We start from the raw sequence: 19,631 nt of genomic DNA on the forward strand, positions 1-19,631 counted from the left end.
CTGTTCTTGTTTATGTTCTCTTCCAAGGGCATTAAGCAGTCTGTTAACCTCATTAGGAGTATCAAAGTGACTCTTCCACAGCAAAATATGAAGAAAGCTCTTTTTATCATTTTCAGAATACAGATATAGTTGTATCTTTTAGCAGTAAATCCATTCCTCCAGCCTAGGTCCCCAAAGTTCTGACTGTGCCTTAAGAGAGATTTCAATCATAGACAAGATCATTTAATTTACCTTGAGTTACAAGCTGAAGCAATTTGTCACTGTGACTAATTAATCTAATGGATATTCAGATACTCAGTTTTTTTTCTGTCCTTCCTTTTCCTCCTTCAAGTTGAGTCGTTGACATGACTGTTTAGTAGAATAGCAAATGGCAGTGGCACTACATTTATTTTTTAGCCTCTGAAATACGAAGCACAATTAGCACTAATATACAAGGAACTTATATCTTGTCCTGACTGCCTAATCTGCAACCAAAATAAAGTTCATATGCTTTCTTTAATAGGGGGATTATAGACTCTTTAGGACAGATTTAATTGTGAAATTACTGCACAAATATCAAAAGCTGTCTGATGAATTAATGTGTACTGACAACATTTTAAAAGTATGTTTAACTGCGATTGATACCAGAAAATATAAAAAAAAGCAAGAATTAGCATTAGCAGAGGCATATGATGCCAGAAAGCAAGCTTATACGGCATCAGCAAAAAAAAAAACAACAAAAAAACTTCCCCTTTCACTACAAAAGTTTATCAAGTTCTTCAACTACCCGTTGGCTAAAGGCAAACTTTCACACATCTATTTTTTTATTTATTTATTTTTTATTTTTTTTTTGGGTATTTGTTGGCGCATCGGCTTCTGTGGCCATAATGCACCTCCCAAGGTTTTTATAGTACTTTGATCCAAGCCCGAGGCGGGATTCGAACCCGCGACCTTTGGGTTGCCAGACTGGCACTTTACCCACCCGGCTAGCCCGGTCGGCCACACATCTGTTCTACAACTGTCTTTCCTCAATTCGAATTTATGCCCCTTCAGGTTCGTAATCTGTACAAGAGGAAGAATCCCATTAGCATTGAGCCTGCTCAAACATTCAAGGCCTTATACACCTCAATCAGATCACCTCGCAGGTGCCTAGTCTCCAAATTCTGCAATTTGCAGAACTTAAGCCTTTCTTGGTAACAGCAACCCTTTGTTCCATTCACCAATTTCGTTGCTCTTACTATAATTTTTAGTGTTTTCCACCAACCATGGAATAAAACGAAAGACCCAAATTTTTTTTTTTTTAAATATTTAATATTTACAATAAATGATTTACAAACAAAATATTACTGATAGTAATTTTAAAATAAAATAAAACAACTGTGATATACAGGATAATAATAAAATGCCGAATTTAAAATGCAGTATTTTAGCGCTTTTAACCCAGTATATTTTATTGCATTTTAAATTCGGCATTTTATTATTATCCTGTAAATCACAGTTGTTTTATTTTATTTTAAAATTATTATCAGTAATATTTTGTTTGTAAATCATTTATTGTAAATATTAAATATTTTAAAAAAAATTTGGGTCTTTCGTCTTTCGTTTTATTCCATGGTTGGTGGAAAACACTAAAAATTATAGTATGAGTATACCCAACCCCAGAGGCCTATTTGAAAAAAAAAAAAAAAAGATTCATTGCTCTTCTCTGTACTCGTTCCAACAGCTCTACATCCTTCCTAAAATGAGGCCTCCAGACCTGTATGCAGTACTCAAGGTGTGGCTTGTAATTGCCTTATACAAGGGGACAATCACCTTATCCCTGCTAGCAAAATTCCTTTATATCATTGACAAAACACCATGCACTACTCTTGCAGGCTGTCTGCACTGCTCAGAAAACTTGATAACTGACTGCACAATTACCTCCAAGTCTTTTTTATTCTGATTGTAGTAGCACGCAGTTGGTATGTTTCTCTGGGGTTACTTCTACTCATATGCAGTACTTTGCATTTGTCAATGTTAATTAATAATATGTAACAATAAGTTTATTAATATGCAACAATATTAGTTCACACACTTATAACTTCAACTGATTGCCACACCAGGGAGTTTGCTTTATTTGTGTGATATGCAGAGGACAAGTGGGGATCCATAATAATCTAGAAGCTGACTACTGGAGTAAGATCTAGAAAACTCCCAAAACTTCTCCATCAGCAGTCCAACTAATGTGAAGTATCTTGTGAAATAAAGGTACTAGACAAAAATGGGCTGCATATTTAACAACAGCTTTAAAATATACATTAAGTTCACCACATTTCTAGTGAAAAAAATTTTTCATTGATCAGTACTATTCAGTGTTTCAAAAGTGATGGTCAATAATTTAAAGGTGAACTGTACATACTACAATATGCAAAAAAAGCCTAGTAAACATGGGTCCTTAAGTGAATCGTTTTTGAGATATTGCACATTTCTAGTTGGGATCCACCACTGACTTGTTTGTGTAGGTTAGGTTATGCTCATTCTCTCCCTTTCCCCTCTCTCAATGCTCTAAGACTTAGCAGGCATACTAGTACTTGTCAAAGGATAGTCAACATGGAAAGAGGTTACGCAATGATGTGGACATGCACTTCATGTATGGTAAAGCCAACGTCAGTGCACTTGAAGCTGCATTTTAAACCAAGAAGCATTTCCCTGCCGAAGGCAGCCCAACAGGTGCACATTCATCAGGGTACATCAGCACCTTAGAGAACATGAGTGCTTCGCACATGGAGTACGAGCAAGTAGGCCCAGAAGCATAACATCTGATGTTGAGGAAAGGGTGTTAGAAAGAATAGAACAAAATCCAGGAATTTTGACAGGGAGGGTTGCAGTATGTGGCGAATTTTACATTGCCAATTACTGTACCCCTACCACATGCAGCAATACAGACTACCCTCCCAGAGTGACCTTCTTCCAGGGGATGCAACAACAGTATATCCTTACCTCCAATTTTTAAACATTTTGTTCACTGATGAAGCTGGGTTTACTCGTGATGGTATTTTTAATTTTCATAACTGTCATGTTTGGTCTGACGAAAATCCTAATGTAATTCACGAGTCACTACGTCAGCAACGTTTCTTGTTGAATGTCTGGGCAGGACTACTAGGAGACCATCTAATTGGACCACACTTTCTACCAAACAGGCTAACAGGAGAGCTGTACCTTCAGTTCCTGCAGAATGTTCTCCCAGACCTCCTTGGTGATAATGTTCCAATTCAGCAATGCCAAAACATGTGGTTTATGCATGATGGTGCACCGGCACATTTTACTCAAGTTGTGACTCAGTATCTAACTAGAAGGTATGGTCAATGGTGGATAGGTGGAGGTGGGCCTGTAATGATGGCCTCCCAGATCACCAAACTTAAATCCTATGGATTTTTGTATCTGGGGTCTTGCAAAAAGCTTGGTGTACACTGCTGACATTAACACAGTTGAGGAATTGCAGTATCAGGTTGAAGGAGCCTTTTGGCAAATCAGAAATGACCCAGGAATGCCTGAGAGGATTCACAACTCAATGCAGAGAAGACTACAAAGCTGCCTACGGATGCAAGAACAGCATTTTGAACACCTTTTGTAATATCTGTAAAATCCTGTGGTGTTGAAACCAAAAATTAAAAATGTATTATCTTATGTTTAATAAAATCACACTTAGCAAAAGATTCACAGCTTTTTGCTAAACTAGTGCTCATAGTCAGTGGCGGATCTTAACAGAAAATGTGCATTATCTCAAAAACGGTTCATTTGTGACCCGATTGTTCACTGGGACTTTTTTGCTTATTTTAGTTTGTACTTTTCACCTTTAAATTATTAATCATCATTTTTGAAACACCCTGTATAATACCTGAAATTTTTTTAAGTTTCAGTAAAATTTAGATAATCTATTAGGCATATATTGAATTTCCATGTTGGAATTTCATGAGTCGGAAGGTGTGAATAAACTTGCACTGGAAGTAATATTTTCCTGTGTGCACAATAGGTATTACTAGGAATCTTTTTGTCTTTTTTTAATACTAGTTAAAAATTGTGCAGTTCTTGAAAGAAATGCACAATCTCAAAATTTGGTCAATAGTTAATGTTTGCAATTCACACATGAAATAAAAGGATTCTTTGTTGAAGAACTGCATGCCACAAAAATTAATTTTTGGTGGGTGTAATTTATTTGGCAATGAATAAAAGCACTGTATACTTTTTACAGTGCAGCAAGATTCAGAAAATTTCAATGTTGCATTATGAGATGGAACACAACAGTGGGAACAGTGAATTCCCCTGTAATCAACAAGATTTCATGAGGCATTATCAAATGACAATTTTTCTGTACAAGTGAGTGCTACTGTCACTTATAAAAATCTGTTGGAAAATGATTCCCTACCCACTGCCTGAAAACTAGATATTCCTACTGCAAACTCTACAAGTGCACATAAAGCCAGAGTTCATGGCAGAAATGAATTTGTTCTTCCATTAAAAATGACCCTTTTCTCCAGCATCTGTTGTTCGAAAGCTTTGGATGAAAAAGTGTCAGAATGGTTTGGAAAATAAGAGAAAATATTTTATCGTTAGAAACATACAGATGTCATTGTTGAAAAGTTCAGTGGAATTGAGGAAAAATTTATATTTTCACTTAAATTCTGTCACTGTTATTTGTCATTGTAGAATAAGATACCATCCAGATATCACATTCAACAGACACTATCTCCAAATCTTTAAGTAGAAGATGCTAAAAATTGAAACAGATTTGTAGCCAATAATAGTCCATCTCCAAACTAGAATGAAAATAAAACATAGTTCCCACCATCACAGGTAAGAAACAGGCCACAGTTTCTGATCATGTAATCTTGCGGTCTGAGCCTCTACCTGTGGCAGACAGGATGATGCAATTAAGAAAACACCGTGACTCTTTAATACAGATCTGTCCGTACTGCAGCAAAGCTCAAAAAGCAAATCATCACTTCTTCCTTTATGTGACCACCATCCATGCTATTTCCATGACATGGATGGTGATTGCACATGAACTGATTCTTTGTGTATTTATCAATTATTTAATACTCAGCCATATGGAATGTTCACTTTTGTATTTTTCTATTGGCAATGAAAAGAACATTTCTTGAAATTTATGCCAAACCTTTAAAAATATTTCGATTCCATATTTTCCGGTGCTCTCCTTAGTGCAGGATTAGTTACCTTGTGTTATTAAAATCACATCTTTTTTATGTAAATTATAGTCTCTCTTATTCTAATGCACTTCATCTAAATTAAATCATGACGTCTGAAGAGATAACTAGAGAAAATCTCATATATAATAAATTAATTATTAAGATGTAATAATTTTTTTAACCTTTATAACATTATATTAATTATTTTTAAATATTGGATTTTATGGGCCCAAAACATGATAAAAAAAAAAGATTTAATGTGAAGTAAGACTTTTTTGGGATGTTTAATTAGTAAACTTCATTAAAATCTGCTTTCAGTGTGTGTTTATTCATTTTCTTTTGTTTTTCAAGTTTGCTTTATTAATTAAGTTACATTTACATTTGGATACTTAACTGACAAATCATAATATATCACCTCATACAAATTGTACGAGATGCCTCTCACAAAAGACATTTTTAGATATGTTTTATATATGGAAATTTTACTATATACTTAAAATTCGTATGACTGGGTCATTTAGCGATTCTACACTTAATCAGCATTTTTCAGAACAGAATGGAATTTGCCCATATTTATGTTTTGCTTTGTGTTTTCGTAATTGTCATACAAGGGTGGATTTACATTTGTTTTTTCATTAAAGTGATAGAATGGGCAAAAGAAAAAGCATCATTATTAACAGAACTAATTAGAAAAAAAAAGCAATGTTTGGGATGTTAAAAGTAACGATTTTTTTTTCTTTTATGTGATTTTACCAGAAGTAATGTACATAAATATGAAAATTTCCTCATCTTATGACATCTGTCTAGCTCATGTATTTTTTTGTTTTATTCAGAGATTTGTATGTATAAATGTAAAACACCAAATACACCTTGTCATTTATACAAGTCTCTTGATATGTGCCGATAAAAGTTCTGCTACATGTACTGAGATGCAAGTATAGCTTCACTTCTGTAATAATGTTCTCAGACAAATAAAATATTAATTAATTAAATTAATAAATTAATTAAATGAACCTTTATTAATTAAACAAGCATAATTTAGGGCTAGAGCCTCAGGTTACAAAACAAGTTAACTTACGTACAATTTAGTGCAACAGCATTATTTCTGTACATAGCAAACTAGTAGTTACGAATTGGCATCATTTAAGTATATCTTATATTGTGAATACCTTCACAACGAGTTACCATGATATTGCACTACCTTGAATAAGTAATGCTTCACCTGAAGTGATACTTGTTGGTGAAGCGTTACTTATTCAAGGTAGTGCAATATCATGGTAACTCGTTGTGAAGGTATTTACAATATGAGGTATATTTAAATGATGCCAACTCGCAGGGATGTGCCGACCAGGGGTGCAAAGGGTGCATCACATCCGGGTGCTGAATATTTAGGGGTGCCGACGCTAAAGGCCATTAAATTATATAATTCTTATATTACAAATCTCAACAAAAAATAAGATTTTTTTAAAATTAATAATAAGTGACTTAATATAATAATTGTTAATTATTATTTTAAGTCACTTAAGTAATGGAGGAGAAAATTAAAATAAAATTTTTAATAATGTTGGATAGAAATTAAATAATTTTTGATGATTTATAATTATAATTTTATTTAAATAACAATTTGTTGAATCATTCTCTTTAGATGGCTGACAGAAAAAATAAACTTTCCAGCACAGCCTACCGAAAAAGAAAATTAGAAAAAGAGGAGAGTATAAAAAAAGTTACTACTTCAATTTCATGATTTTTTGAACCAACATCTGCAAAAAGTCAAAAAAACTGGAGAATCACTTTCTGTGGTGACAAAATCAGCAAAGAACAAAACATCACTCAAAATTCCATAAAAGATGGCGCCTCCGTAGCCAGGTGGGCAGGAGCAGGAGCAGCAGTGCGTAGCACTCACTTCTTGATTAGACTGGGGTTTGAGCCCGTGACCACCAAATACAGAGGATGCAGAAAGGTCAGGGAATGACTACCGCATATTCCTGGAGCAATATGGCCTTAGTTGCTAATGCTCCTAAAAACCAAATAACAAACAAACAAAAATCTGCAAAAGATTGCTTTTTAGAAAATCAACCACCTATTGAAGAAATTTCATCAAAAATTGAATGTACGAAGGAACGTCTATCGGTGATACTCCAGATTTGACCAGTAAATGTTTCGAAAATGATATGCACGATCCAGGGTTAGGGCCAAAATTGTTAATGAACAGTATTAGAATGTTTTTAATAGAACTCGATCTAGAACAAGTTCAACATTATAACTTTCCTTTAGATGATAAGAATAGGTCATTTTCTACAGAATATTATTATAAACAATTAAGTAATGGGGAAAAAATTCTTAGAAGCTGATTATTATATTCAAAGTCAAAAAATTCTGTATTCTGATTTTGTTAAAAACTTTCATAATACAACTATAGGTTTTAACGACGATATTGGTTTTTTGATTGGCAACATTTATCGAGAGCTTTAGATAGACACAAAAAAAAATTAAGGCACACATTGACAGTTTTAAATCATGGATTGATCTCAAAAAATCTATTAAACATGAAAACACAATTTATGCATTCAGTGAGAATTTGATAAAATTGGAAAAACAGAGATGGAAAGCAGTAATAGAAAGAATTCTTTATGCAATTCAATTTTTGGCAGGGCAAAATTTAGCTTTAAGAGGCCATAATAATAAATTGTATGAGGAAAGAAACGGAAATTTTCTAAAATTAACAGAAACATTTGAACAGTTTGACAGCATTATGGCGGAACATTTAACACGCATTCAAAACGATAGTGAAAAAATGCCTCGTTATCTAGGAGATAAAGTTCAGAACGATATAATATCTGTCATTGATCAGAAAGTGAAAAATACTATTTTAGATATGTTAAAACAAAGTAAATATTATTCGATTATATTAAATTGTATGCCAGATGCTAATCACGAAGAACAAATAACAATAATTGTAAGATTTGTTAACTTAAATAATGAAGCAAAAAAAATTGAAGTAAAAGAACATTTATTAGGCTTTTGTTCAATTTCAGATACAACAGGTGAGGGTCTTACTAATTTTGTACTTAATTTTTTAAAGCAAAAAAACATTAATGTTAATGACACGCGTGGCCAATCCTACGATAATGGGGCTAAACATGAAGGGTAAAAATAGTGGCCTTCAGAAACAATTTTTAGATATCAACCTGAGAGCATTTTATGTGCCATGTGCAGTGCATAGTTTAAATTTAGTAATAATGATGCTGCAAAAGCTTCTCTAGAAATTGAAAATTTTTTTAGAAAATTGTTCAGGAAATACAGTAAACGTTACGTTCCTGAGAAATGTCGCAAATACCGAAAACGCGAATACTGAGTTATTATGGCTCTCACAGTAATAAAGGGGTTCCTTTACAAAGTATGAAATATATAAGAAAAACTAGTCTAAAATTTTGTATGTATTATATGTACCTTCATAATATGACTATGTACATAGACAGCACATAGTGAAATGCAAGCAGATGGCATCGAAATGAAAATAAGAAACAATTTAATATTAAATGTAATTAGAAATTTCAAACAAATCTTTCAAACCAGCGCGTTTGCTAGCTAAAACTTATCCCGCCAGTGTTATCACCAGTTTTTCTAAAGTGTTGATAAAGGAGTTTTGCCTTTTCATGAATGATGGGTGAACTTAACGGAATTTTATTTTGAGTTCGGTCTTCTATCCACAGATTTAAAGCTTTTTCCATTTTTTTTCTAATTTAACATCACGAGTTACAGAGCAAATTTTTGAAACAATTAGTTTTCACGGACACTATGGCGGATTTTTTCTTCCGATTTCTTGATTGATAGTACCGTTGACTCTGATTTTATAATGTTTTGCCACTGAGGAGACACTTTCACTATTAGAAATTTTGTCTAATAACTCAATTTTATTGGCTAACGTCATCACCTTCTTTGATCTTTTCACATTTCCCTTGTTATTCGTAGCCATATTTTTGTAGGGGTTAGAAAGAACTTGTCCACAATAAAGTCACTTTCTTCCGTTAATACACGCGAAAAAGTGTGTTTTACACTGCAAAACGGTAGATTTATCACTTTTGTAAGCATATCAATTTATAAATTGATAAATTTATTCAATTTATAAGCATATAAATTAAAAGCAAACGACGAAACCTTCCACGACAAGCGCATAACACATACTAAACAAGGATTAGCGAGAAACATCCACGCTCGCGATTTTGTCACCCCTCTCCCCCCAACCACTGAGCGCTGTTTTGACCGGGAAAGATAATTTTACCCACGCCCGTGAATATTTTCTAAAATATTCATGGCACTTTAAATTTCACATTTTTTTCGGTTTCATTTTATATTAAATCAGCGATCGCGAATACAGATACCGTGAATAGCGGGGGTTTACTGTATACATATTCTTTTCGGCATCTACATATTGGTGGAAAATTTTGATAGAAGAGTGCCCCACATTAACCGTTAAACCGGTATGTGAGACCAGGTGGGAAAGCAGGATTGATGCAATAAAAGCACTCAAGTACAATTTGGATGCAACGAACAGGGTGTCTCAAAAATACACGGCATAACTTCAGGAATGAGTTCCTCATATACAGGGTGATTCACTACCAGTGTGACAAACTTTCAGGAGGTGTAGGGGGCACAAAGACGAATCGGAATCACATAGCATTGCAGGGTCCGAAATGCCTTCGTCATGCAGTAGAGGACGTTGAACGGGAGGTAGCGTGAACAGCGATCCCGCTGGAAGTCAGCATTTGCGAACCGTTTCTGTTGAAGAAACCAAGTAGCAAAAGTCCTCCAGAGTGGATAATCCGTAGGTTCCAATGATTGGACGCGTTGCAGATGGTATGAACTCATTTGGTTTGTTGACAGTATCCTCCATACAGTGGATTGGGAAATACCCAATCGTTGGCCTATCGCTCGAGTACTCGTACTCGGATTGCCTTCTGCAAGATGTAGGACATTCTCCTCACTGTCTGGCGTCCTCGTTGTTCGCTCTCGATTCATGGTACCTCTCGTGAAACAACCAGTCTCACAAACCTTCTGTGCACACGTGCTAAAATCGTATGATGACGAGCACGCCTGTGCAGGAAACGTTCCTGGTACAAGCGCAGAGCGGCGCGCCCATTACAGTCCGCAGCTCCATATGCGAGGTGCATGTCGGCCAGTTCAACGTTTGAATACTCGTCCATCTTACTGCCTCGGGAACCGGTTCGCAAATGCTGACTTCCAGTGGGATCACTGTTCACGCGACCTCCCGTTCAACGTCCTCTACCTCATGACGAAGGCATTTCGGACCCTGCAATGCTATGTGATTGCGATTCGTCTTTGTGCCCCCTACACCTCCTGCAAGTTTGTCGCACTGGTAGTGAATCACCCTGTATAGACAATAAAAATATTTTATATCAACATAGTTCTGGAAATGCTTGGTTCCCGAGTTATTAACCGGAATGTCTTATCTCCTGCAGGTGATTTCCTTCATCACAAGGTACTGACAGAATCTGGTGGTTTTCCATTCTGACCATGTACTCAAATCAGGAGCAAGTCTGATCAAGTCATACCGACAATAATAGAAATGTTAAAACAAGTAAATGACTATTTCAAAGAGTGTAGAACTGATGATGGCTTCAAAAACATGTTAGAGGAAGCTAAGAAAATTGCTGAAGAAATAGACTGTGAGATATCTTTTCCAGATGTTGAAATAATTTGACTGTTAAGAAAAAGAGATTGTTTCTGTATGAAAATGTGGAAGATGAAAGTATTTTATCGCCGGAATGTCATTATAAAGTCAATTTTTATTTTACTATTTTGGATACAGCAATCTCCAGAATTAAGGAAAGATTTGAACTTATGTATATGCATAATGAAAATTTTCAATTTTTAGATGACATTTGTTCATTAAAATCACATGAAAGAGATACGAAATTTAAATATTGTATGGATTTACAAATTAAATTATCAGACAGTGCACAACAGGAATCTGACATAAATGCTTTGGAATTGTGTGATGAAATAGATATTCTTTTAACTTATATTATATCTAAAATGAATGCCTTGGCAAAATTTTAGAATACATTTTTTCAAATGACATGGTCAGTTTATTGCCAAACCTTACTGTAGCTTTAAGCATATTCTTAATGATGCCAGTTACAGTTGCATCAGGAGAGAGAGATCTTTTTCAATAAAGGTAGTTACCACTTTACGAGTTCCCAGGTTTACAGTTATTTTATTTATTTTTTTTTTTCAAGTATCAAGTATCAACAAAATCGAAAATATGAACATTAATTGCAAAAAATGAATGATAAAAATTCATAGATATTGCATTTCAAACCACGTGCCTAGCTATACAATACAGTGTACCTCGCTTTATGATATTAATCCATTCAAGAGACACTATTGTATCGTGAAAATATCGTAATGTGAACCCAATAACACGTTTTTTGGTAATTCGTTCCATGACCTCAGAAGTTGAAAATTGCACTATATAACTCTCGTTTTTATAATTTAATTTATATTAGTCACCAATTAAAATCATTCAAATGCACTACACTTTCATCATTATCATATGTTCTGTTATAAGAACCAATTTTGAATGGCTTTGTGATATTTTTCTAAAGCACATTTCTGGAGGTCATGACCATAAAACAGTAAAACAATTTGCACTTTCCAGTTTATTGGGCTTTTCTGTTACTGCAAGTAATTATAAACAGGTAGTAAACTTGATGTTATTGCATTTGCGAAAATACCCATAGCTGGAATTGTGTGGTTTTTTACGTTATTATGGTGAAATGTTTCCCCTTTACTGAAATCTTCAATCGTATAAAAAACATAAATAAATTATCAGAATCTTCTCTTCATTCGTTTTCTTTTTTTTTTTTAAGCTTCGTAAACTTGTTACTCTGCACAAATCATGTTAGTTGCAATTTGTGCGTTCTGTTAAAAAATGCTTATGCATTCTATTGAAATTTATAAAGAAAAGAGAAGATTAACTTGGAAATAAATACCTCTTGAAGCATTTCTGAAGAAGATGACTTGGGCAACAAACCAATGAGTGCCAAGCCAATAATGAGTGATCAATGAGTGTGTATTTAGTCGACAATGATGGTGAAGAATAAACATTCTTTAACATTTGTAAGTCATAAATAATTTCTCTATTATTATAATTTGCTTGATTTTACAAGCTACGTTTTCATTTCTTTGGATAAATCAATAATTTTTAAACATTAATTAATTAGCTAACTAATTTCATTGTTGATAATGTAACCCCTATTTTTAACATTATGTCTATGGAAAATAAATTCCCACTTTATGAGTTTTTGCTTTATGAATGCGTGCTAGGAACGAATTAACTCACGAAGTCCAGAACTACCTGTACTTATGATTATTAAAAATCATTTACGATCAACTATGAAATAAGACAGGCTTTCGAAATTAAGCATTACTGGTATTGAAAATACAATTGTTTCCAAATTAGATATATCTGACATTATTAATGAGTTTGCAACAAAAAAAGCAAGGAAAATTGATTTTACGTAATGAAATATAGGTAATGCAATCGTTATTGTTAATATAGTTTACTATAGGTATATATTTTTCTTTGTTGTGATAGACATTGCATTTCTTTTATTTTTTGTGTTGATATTTCTGAAAAAAGTTTTGTTGTCTGCAGTTAATGCAAGTTACTTTTTAAATCTGTCTGTAATTTTTATTTTTGTTATTCTTTTTTGGTCTCGTATTTCTGATAAACATGGAAAGAAAAACCATTTGTTTTATGTTATGCAATTATTTTCTTTCTGTAACTTTCATTAAAATATAATTATAAAACTTTATATAAAGAGTTTATAAATTTAACTACATGTAGTTAAATTTATGGGTAAACTATGGTGTATTTACACCAATATTATATAGTTAATTTCAACCCATAACATATTATGCCTTTAGTTTTCAAAATAAGACAAGTACATACGAATCGAACTCGTCTTCATTAACTTTTCAGTGACTGACAAGAAAACAGTTGATGTAAAAGGCCTATAGGGCGGCAAATTATTTCTCGTACCCAGGCAGCAAACACTCTTGGCACGCCCCTGTTAACCCATAACTACTTAAGTAGTTGGCTACATACAGAAATTATGATATTGGTATGTAATTAAACAAGCTTGAGCCAACCGGGCTAACCAGGTGAGTAAAGTGCCTGCCTGGCACTTTACTCACCTGGTTAGCCAAAGGTCACGGGTTCGAATCCTGCCTCGGGCTTGGATCAGAGTAAAATGCAAAAACTTCAGGAGGTGTATTATGGCCACAAAAGCCGATGCGCCAACAACTAACAAAAAAAAAAAAAAAACAAGCTTAATAACTTTTTTAATGTAAGCCAAGGGTTCTTAAACTGGGGTGCACCCTCCCCCAGGGGATTGTAAACAACTTATTATCGCAATTTTTAGAAATATATTTTTAAAAATTTAAAGTTTAATTTTTAAAAAATAGTTTAAAATTTTGCCTGGGGTTTTAAATTTTATTCTTTTTTGTTCCTTTACAACAAAGCAGTTTCACTTTATAAATGAAAATTCTATCACTGTTTTATTTGATATATAGATTAAAATTCAATTATTAAAAGTAAATAGTATATTTCTTTCATGCCTAGGCTCTAAATCAAATGAAATCATTAATTTTATTCATGAAGAGGAGCAGTTGCACAAATCCATTTCTCATTTTAAGGGATCATAGTATTGCAAAGTTTGAAAATTCCTGATGCAAGCTGTTTGGTAAAAAAATAAAAAGGGACTAATATAAAAGTACTAAGGAGCTAATTACTACATTGTTGTTCTATGAGAAACATAAATTTGGGATGAATCCTTTGACTATGCAGTAAATTAGTTCTTTTCTTATTCTATATCAACTCTTTTTTACCACCCATATTTAAAGCTTACATCAAAAGGCAAGTTGTTTTAATTTAACTAACTTGATTAATTTAGTCGATTAACAAAATTACCTTCCAGCTTCAAAGGTGAACTTAATTGAGTCACTGCCATATCTTCGAAGAGCAGTAAGAGGCCATTCTGCAAGTTTCAATCTTGGGTTATTCACATCCCAGATATAGATATTCTCATGGGTGACTTGTAATAAACATTCTCCAGAAATATCCAATTTAGATGTTGGTAACAAAGACACATGGAATTGTTCTGATCAAAATAAAAAAAAAATGTGTTAATATCTTTTTCTGATATATCATGAAATTTATTCATAAATAAAATTGTGGAAACAAATAAATTTATATAAAATATATAAACTTGTTAAACTTCATAAAAATTAAAAGAAAAAATAAGCATTAAATATTTTTTATCATGGAAAAATGAAAAAAAAAAAAAAAAAAAAGACAACTCTCATCATTCACAATTTTTCCCATCAGCCCACACACATTCTCGGAAACTTTTGTGAAAAATTCTAGCAACAGTAGTATTTAAATGAGCTGCAATGTTCACAACTGACAAAATACAGTACACCACTTATCTGAATTGTAAATGTGAGGCTCAATGGCAACAAGTGAATATACAGAATTCCATATGCGGTTGTTTTCAAATCACTGTAACTCCACACAATATGTTAAAAATATAGCCACTCCCTAACATATGTAAATTTTTGCCGACCGATGCAAAATTAAAAAAATTCATGGAAACATTTTGCATTGCATCCCATAGGAAATAAATGGAGGACCTGACTAGGACAGCAAAAATATATAGATGGTGTAACTCCATAAGCCAAGTGCCTTAAAAAAAGTATGCACAACATTCATTGTGTTTATATTGTAATTCATCTGTTTTAACCCCGTGTCAGTCATTGTCGTGTACTTTTTATTCCTGTGTACTTATTACAATAATGAAGGGAAAGCGATCAAAGGAAAGTGCAAGTGGTGGTAGTGCTAGGAAGTGAAACAAAACTGATTTAGAAATGAAGATGAAAATGATTAAGTATGAAGCAGGACAAAGTTTGTCACCTATTGTATGGGAATTAGGTCTCACAGCTTCAACAGTGAATACTATTTTAAAGGACAGTGCATGTATAAAAGAACATGTTAAAGGATCAATGCATTTAAGATCAACAGTGATTAAAAACAGCATTCAGGTGCTATAGTGCTGCATAAGCATTTAGAGAAATTCTGAAACGTAAAATTCAACTGGCCTAAAATTCCACGGAACGCAACCCTTACGTAAGTCGAGGAGTGGCTGTATTTTAAAACTTAAACTCTCTAATGATGCAATAAAACATTGTCATAGTTTGTATTCTTTAAATTTGCTATAGTTTATATCTAATGTCCAGCTGATTTCATAGTCAGTTGGATAAGGCATACCACAAATTGTTTGACAATCAATGATTTACTATATCAGTGCTTTTCAAACTTTTTGAATGCTGACACACTATGTATGTGCCAAAAATAATATTACACCCCACCCTTTTTGATCGTGGCCAACCTTGACATTCAACCTGTTCCAGTTTTTTGGATTGAGTTCATTTTGATTATGTTTTGTAACATTCCAAGCACCTATGCCATATCCCACTGTATTTTACAAGCCTGCAGTCTACCAGCAGTTCTCAAAGCTACAGATGTGGAGGAAAATCTTGTTTAAGAATGCACTTGTCAACAAAATGTCATAATTTTTAAACGTTTAAATCATTTTTAAACGTTAAATCATTCGGTGATATTTTCCAGTTGATTAAAAGAGTGACAGTGCAGAAAAGGCATGTTTTCACTACAGAACAATTTTGCAAACTGGTTGCATTATAATGAAATGTAAACTGTGTTCACCTTGGCCATTGAGGTATAAACAGAAATTTATTTTATTTTTTTATTTTTATCATTTGTCACAGTAAATATTTCTATAAATTCAGAATTATCAATGTTACTGTAATTTTTGTTATCACAATATCCCTAACTATTTTTAGTGTATAAAACAATAGGACTTTTTATAAGGGGTAACCTGTTTAGATATTATAAATGGGAAACCACATAAGATTTACGTATTTGTAGAAGTAAATTAGTTTTATATCAAAACCATCATTACTTAATTATACTCAGTGCTGTCATTCCATTCTAACAATTGGTTCATTTTGATTATTCTCAAGAGACTAACAGTAGCAATTTATGCCATGGTAAAATGTAATGAAGTGTGCACTTATTTACTTGGTCACAGCATTACAGTCTATCCATTCACTCCAAGCCATGGTTGCAGAGATAGCATTTATATTTTGATTTCAGATCACTGAAATAAAAGATGCAAAGTACTGGGTAATTCAAAATTAATGAAACTGTTTTTTAACAAATGATTGGACATTTTTCTAAATTTTTAAAAACCATTTCTGAAATCACTGAACAGTTACCTTGTAGCTCTTTCCGGATACCAGGGCTCAGAATATCTGGTTCTCCAGAGGACAAACCAGGATGAGGCATAAGACATTCTTGTACAAGAAGCTTTACCCATGTATCAGCTTCCAGATCTGAAAAATATCAATAATAAAAATTAAGTAATTAAATGAAAATTTTTTTATCCTTTTTAAATAAACATTTTTTCAGCAAGTGGGAAATTACCCACTTATTGGTGTTATTACTACTAGAATGACAATAAGAATAAATAGAGACGTGATTACTTATTATTACATTAAATCTAGCATGAGCCCATTGTTGTTTATTTTAATAACTCAATATTTACTTCAATATACCTTGAAGGAATTACCATCAGCCAAGATTATCTACTAACTGTATGCTATAATAATTCAAAGATTAGGGAAGGATATTTTCCTACCACCTCCCAAAGAAGGAAGGAACACAACCATGAAATGATGTACCCTCCAGTTATCACCACAGTTAAATTATTGTTCTTCAACACCATATGAAGAAGGCTTAAATCTTGTCAAGATGAGTGGAATTTTTATAGTTTTTTCATACTGTGGCTGAGTTAGTCTCAGATGAGGGTTCCATAGTTTATTCTACTGGAAGTTCATATTTTTCATTCAGCAAACAAGAAAATGACTGAGAACACATGCCATTACAGAGAGAATGTGCTGCCCCGCAGGTAGCCCAGCTGTGCTATCTGCAATGTATTGTGCTAATTCGCTGGTAGCACACAATCACCATCCTCCCAACACTGGGTGGAAAAGACTCAATTTGAATTCCATCAATAATGTAAAAAAAAATTTTTCTCCTGGAAATTCAGGTTTTTATCCAGCAAAATGACCACAAAACATATGCAATTTACAGATATAATACACTCCCACTTAAAAGTTTGGAATCACATTTAATTTTTCTTAATTTTCAGTTTTTATTAATATAGCACCAACTTGTTTACCAAATTTTTATTGAAATATTTTTTACTATGTATTAAATTCAAAAAACTAAAATAATATTTAAGAAATTTTTAGAATATTCCAAAAAGGTGTAGAAGCTTCCTAACGGGGTAGAACGTTTCAGATGATCTACAGTGCTTTGCAATAATATAAATTCAGAAGTAAGAGCTGTAACTTATAAAATCAAACACCAGCCATTCAGAAAAAGTGTTTGTTGTAAGTTTTGTGTGTTTTGTGATAAACATGGCAAGAAATATGGAAGGTGCCTCCATAGCCGGGTGGGCAGGAGCAGCAGTGCGTAGCACACGCTTCTTGATTAGACCGGGGTTCAAGCCCATGACCACCAAATACGGAGGATGCGGAAAGGTGAAGGAATGACCACCGCATATCCCCACAGAGCAATATGGCCTTAGTTGCTAATGCTCCTAAAAACCAAATAACAATAACAACAGCAAAGAAATATGGAACTGAGTGTTGAAAAAAGAAGGACTATTATAACTTGAGAAGCATCAGCAAAAAACTAAGTGTTTCATTTAAAGGAGTAAACTTCCATAAGACAATTCAAGGAGGTTGCCATTTAAAGGACAAACCATGATCAGAACAACCACACGTAACAACGGAAGCACAAGAGAAGGCCACCATAACACTGATTTCTAAATGCAGTCAATGACTTACTGCACTGGAAATCCGAGTTGAGTTCAATAGGAACAGAGACGGTGTTGTGTCTGCATCCACTGTAAAACTGTCTTAAACAAGCAGGATTTCATGGTCATGTAGTGGTCCAAAAAGTCTTATTAGGAAAATCGAAAGAAATGGTTGTCTTGGGCTAAGCGCCATCAACATTGGACAAATGAAGTATGAAAAATATACTGTGGACAGAAGATGAATCCAAATTTGAAATTTTTGGATCTAAGTGTAGAGTTTATGCGTGGCAATCAACTGAAATAAAAATGGTGCCATATTGTTTAGTGACTACAGTCAAGCACAGTGGTGGTTCCACCATGACCTGGGGTTGCTCTGTTTTTTGTAGTGGGTGACATCAGAGCCATGCCGAGGGTGAGGTGAACGAGGCTCTTGCCTCAGGTTAAAAGCTGAAAGGGGCCAAAAGAAAGATCAAATAATTGCAAATGTTTCTATCATTAACAGTGGGGTGCAATTTTTCATTCTTGCCTCAGGTACTAAAATGGCTCGGCATGGTCCTGGGTGACATCATCAGAATTGAAGGAATTTTAAGAAAAGAAAGTTTTAAAAACATTCTTGAGCATAATGCTATACTCTGTACTTCAACTTTGTGGAAGAAATTTTATATTACAACAATGACCTGAAGCAGGGCCTTTCTAGCAACTAAATATCAGGAAGGGATATTGAAAATTATGGTGTGGCCACCCCAATCACCTGACTTAAACCCAATAGAGCTTTTATGAGATCATCTAGACTGTCAAGTTTATGAAGTTTGCCCATCTTCACAAAAATTTCAAAAAACCTTGCAGATGGCTTGGAAATAATGTCAAGTTACTATTATAAAAATGATTACCAGAATGCTACAACTTTGTAAGGTAGTAACAAAATCTCGTGAAGGATATTTTGATGAAAAATCAGTATAGTTGTTAATATTCATCATTTCAATATTTTTTTTTGCTTTAAATTTTTTGGCACTTAATAAAAATCTTAAAATACTTTGTAGTGCATTGTTTCTTTATATCAAACCTTACATTGTCATAGCTAATTTCAAAAAAATTAACAAAAACTGTTGTCATATGCTGTGATTCCAAATTTAGGCAGGAGTATATATTGAACAATATGGTCTAAGTTGGTGGCATGCCTAAAACCTTTCAACAATAACAACAGAATATATAGATACCTAACAGCCATAGCTGCCGTGGTGCTTAACACCCACTCACATTCATATCAAACTATATCCTATCAAAACTTTTCTTAAATGGACCAAGAAAGTTAATGTCACATAATCTGGGCTGTATGTAGACCTCTGGAGTGCATCTTAGCATATCTTCTAAAGCAAGGCCTGAAATGTATTAAAAATGTGAGCATGCATTATCATGAAGCAGAATAATTCCTTCTATTACTGACTGAATACTGACAGAAGTAAATATCTTTCCTTTC

At 33.6% G+C, this 19,631-nt stretch overlaps 1 protein-coding gene across 1 annotated transcript in view; it reads right to left on the minus strand.

Annotated features, from left to right (window-relative positions):
- Positions 1-19,631, minus strand: part of LOC150082629 (docking protein 6-like) — a 96,810-nt gene that overhangs the window by 13,709 nt on the left and 63,470 nt on the right. The window contains exons 4-5 of the mRNA XM_090377551.1: positions 16,548-16,664; positions 14,164-14,353 (exon numbers count right to left, since the gene is read on the minus strand). Coding sequence (XP_090233677.1) covers positions 14,164-14,353; positions 16,548-16,664 — 307 coding nt within the window. The remainder of the gene's footprint in view (positions 1-14,163; positions 14,354-16,547; positions 16,665-19,631) is intronic.

The sequence above is a fragment of the Mastigoproctus giganteus genome, chromosome 7, assembly GCF_048544385.1.
Source record: "Mastigoproctus giganteus isolate SK-2022 chromosome 7, ASM4854438v1, whole genome shotgun sequence".
In the NCBI taxonomy this organism is placed as follows: domain Eukaryota; kingdom Metazoa; phylum Arthropoda; class Arachnida; order Uropygi; family Thelyphonidae; genus Mastigoproctus; species Mastigoproctus giganteus.